The sequence below is a fragment of the Austrofundulus limnaeus genome, unplaced genomic scaffold, assembly GCF_001266775.1.
Source record: "Austrofundulus limnaeus strain Quisiro unplaced genomic scaffold, Austrofundulus_limnaeus-1.0 Scaffold47, whole genome shotgun sequence".
In the NCBI taxonomy this organism is placed as follows: domain Eukaryota; kingdom Metazoa; phylum Chordata; class Actinopteri; order Cyprinodontiformes; family Rivulidae; genus Austrofundulus; species Austrofundulus limnaeus.
The window spans coordinates 2,024,456-2,028,268 of NW_013952449.1; the positions used below are offsets into that span (position 1 = coordinate 2,024,456).

Consider the following 3,813-nt stretch of genomic DNA (forward strand, 5'->3'; position numbering starts at 1 on the left):
CTATTTAACATAGGATTTTCAGATTTTCTTTGGTTGTTGAGCTCCGACGAGGGCCTATCCATCAGGTCAACCAATGCCCCCCCCCCCCCCCCCCCCCCCCCCAAACCTCTACAGTTTTGGGATGCACCTAGTGACATTTATTAGGAATAAAGACTTCTGAGTTCTGGTGCATTTGTGCGTGCGGGGGTCATTATGTTACTGCTATGCAGTATCTAGTTACTTTTCTAGGGCTTAAATGTGGTTGTAAATTTAAATCTGTACAGGAAATGGCAGAGCTTAAATTGAGCCGGTACATGATTGTATGCAGTACCAATACTTGTATTTAGCATACTGCTCCTTATCAAAAACCTGCCATTATACAACACCATCAATTTTAAGGTATACCTAGCTCATAAAACCTGCATAACAGGACATTGATGCAAACTAATGACCCCCTTTGGTTAAAAACAGGAAGTTCTGACTAGTTCAACACCCTACTTCTTGCATAATGGCTGCTGGATATAGGCACCAGTAACCTATGCTACCCAAAAAGGTACAGATAGTGGATAAATAGATGGATCAAGACTGCATATGATTGGGTCAGTTTTAGTGGAGTGGGCAAGTAAATATGAGGAACAATTGGAATTTAGGCACAAGGAGAGAATTGAAGGCACGTCTGGGTGTGAGCTGGGAATTTGATCAACAGTCTTTTAAAGGAGGATCATTACTGTGATGTTGGTATAAAATTTAGGTCAAGATGTTTGTTGAACACAGTACTTTAAAAGTTGTGCATTGGATTAATTTTGGCATTTTAAGTGTCTTGAACTGTAGTATTTATAGCATCATATTTGTATGTAGTAAGCGCAGCCTGTTCTTCATCCCCCTCCTCCCTGATGCTGCGTTCACACCAAATGCCTTTTGAGTATCAGGGGCATCAGGTTTACATGCAAAATCTATGGTGGATGCACGTCAAGGGGCATCGGGAAGTGCTGCGGTGCGTCTAGAGCATCTAGCACAGCACGTTTTGAAGCATTTTGAGCATTTTACATATTTCGAACTGGAGTTGGAAAAGCTGAGCTTTTGCAGCTCGAAGTGGAGCATCAACCAGTCAGAGAGACTCCACTATGTGGCATAGTGACACATTTTCCGATGGAACTGCTTCCTGAATAATGTCCACATATCTGCGACAGATGGACAGGAGCTCTTTAGCTGAAATTCAGCACCTGTAGTCGGTGTCCTGGCAGGAGATATCAACACCGATGCAGGTCAGCGGCTCGTCAAACTGGGCTTGGGACAAAAAAAGTTCTGAAAGTTCGCATCTCCTGGAGTGGTGAAACTCACCAAACTCAGAACATCTTTGAATTATCTGGTGAATTAATTATGAATTAATTATCTGGTGAACATGCCGTGCTCTTGCTCACAGTAAATAAAGCAAAGTCACTTTCTTTATTTCATTCGCCATTAAACAGAGACCGGCAGAGGAGGAAAACAAGAGGCTCTTGCGTGACACGTATCAAGAGCCATTTTGATGAGTGTCTGACTTCAAATTGCACAAGCATCCAACTTGAAGTGTTGGACACGCTTTTGACACTCAAATTGCGTTCTGTGTGAAAGCAATTATGGGATGCAGCACACACACATAAGTACACTTCACTGCACACATCCTTCATTGAATAGAGTTTTTTTTACTGTATTTACATGTTACAATATGACAAGAGTAAACTTGCTAAATAGAGTATATCACAAATGACAGCAGGTGGAGCAATATATCCCTATTTTAAGCATTAGGAGTATGTACCTTTGGGATTGAGAACTGATTCAGAGTTGTGTCCTTATTTGCTATGCGAGGTACATTGAGTGGGACAATGTCTGCCATCCTCTGTATCTCATGGATGACTGCATTGGTGTACGGCATGTTTTCTCTGTCAGTTATAGAGGGCTGTCTGGATGGACCAATCACAGCATCAATCTCAGCCTGGACTTTCTCTGCACAGCCAAAACAAGAAAAAATGTCAGTTTATGAAGTTCACAAATGTCCAATAGCAGTTTTCCTGGTTGACCAGTGAGGAACCACTAATGAGATGAATCTACAGTTAAACCCATATGAGAAACAAAGGCAGTACCTTGTATATGTGGGTAGGAAATCATGTAAAGTAGCCCCCAGTGTAAAGTAGTTGTGGTGGTTTCAGATCCAGCACCAAACAGGTCCATAGTGCAAATACACAAGTTACTGAGATCAAAACCAGAATCTTTGTCTTCTTTCTATGAAAGACACAAGAGACAGATGAGACGTTCTGTTGACATTTATACTGAAGATGTAATAAATGAACAAAAGACTCACCTCTCCCATTTCAATGAGGAAGGAGTCGATGTAATCTCTTGGTGAAGAAGGGTCGAGATTTTCTTTGTGCTCTTTGATTCTGATTTCAACAAAGTCAATAACCTTCAGTATCAACCTGAATAATTTCTTATGAGGTCCAGGAACCCATCTCATTAACCGGGGCATTGCATTAAAAATCTGTAGAAAAGGGAAAAATTATTTATTTACCTTAATTTAACCAGGCAAATCTCATTAAAATCACAGATCTCTTATGTAAGGGAGGCCTGGGCCTGAAGGCAGCCTAACATCTTGTTTGACTGTGGGAGGAAACCGGGGTACCCAGAGAGACCTGTCCAGTGTGTACTCCACCCTTTGCACAGTGACTGCTGGGCATGGGTGCCAGTGACCAGAGAAAGGAAGATGCGGGTAATGAGACTTGGCCTGTATGGCGTCAGTATTTTAAAATTATGAGCGTAGGAGTCCCCAGAGGTTAAGTCCCAAATTTCCACAAGGCTGCTATAAAATCTGAGATAAACTTTCTGGGATCTTTCAGAAGATGCTCCATAACATTACTGATGTGTGTTCTGACCACTTCAGCTCACTTAGAACCTCCATGAAACGTTACTCGCCGAAAGATAGGCCAGTGTAGTGCTGACTGACATCTTTGGGGACCACTCAACTGAGTTTCTTAAGTCAAACCACCATAGCTGTGGTTTCTGTTTTTTATTTTTCAAGACCCACAAACTTCTTGCTACAGATGAGGAAATAAATACAAACGTTATCAGCACAAAAACTGACTAAAGGTTTGCAGATGCACAAATACAACCATGATATGAGTCAGAATATTTTCAAAACTGAAAAAGACGAAATTGGATGAATTGCTGGTATATGTCAAAAGACCAGAGTCTTTTAAACATAAAGAGGTAAAAGCCATTCTTAGGCAGCCATTTCTACTCCAATGGTGTGAATGCTTATAAAGGTAACCTCAGTACTGTGAATGCTTGAGATCATTTTTTCTATGTGTGTTTTTTTTTGGCACATATCTTGTTCCAAAACTTTTGTGCTGTTTCAACAGTTCATGTATCAAAACTTTTAGCTCCTTCAGGTCATTGCAACAATGACTTTTGGTATTTCAGCAATTTATACTTTTTGAGATATTTAGCCTTTTCTGACATGTTTTTTTCTAATTAAAACTGAATGGACCTGTTTTCAAAAACATAAAAATGTTTTAAAATGTTCATAAATCTTTACTGTACTTTTTACCTTTTTTTCAAGATTTGCTATTTTTAACTCCTTTGTACTAATTTTAGCACCCTTCGGTTTCTAGTTTGCCAATTTTAGCGTTTTTTGTTTTTTTATTTATTTTTTTGCTTGTTTAGTTACTCTGAACTTTTCTGATATTCTCCTGCTAATTTCAACTTTTGTGTTTTAGGCTACTTTTTAGCTAATTTGAGCCTTTTTCAGCTAAATTTTGTTATAATTTGAGCAAATTCAGCAAACCTGCAGTCTTTTTT

At 39.6% G+C, this 3,813-nt stretch overlaps 1 protein-coding gene across 1 annotated transcript in view; it reads right to left on the reverse strand.

The window, feature by feature from the left end:
- The window catches only part of LOC106517296 (cytochrome P450 2J6), a 25,140-nt gene that overhangs the window by 6,204 nt on the left and 15,123 nt on the right, over positions 1-3,813 (reverse strand). Inside the window, exons 5-7 of the mRNA XM_014008058.1 lie at positions 2,321-2,497; positions 2,103-2,241; positions 1,778-1,965 (exon numbers count right to left, since the gene is read on the reverse strand). Coding sequence (XP_013863512.1) covers positions 1,778-1,965; positions 2,103-2,241; positions 2,321-2,497 — 504 coding nt within the window. The remainder of the gene's footprint in view (positions 1-1,777; positions 1,966-2,102; positions 2,242-2,320; positions 2,498-3,813) is intronic.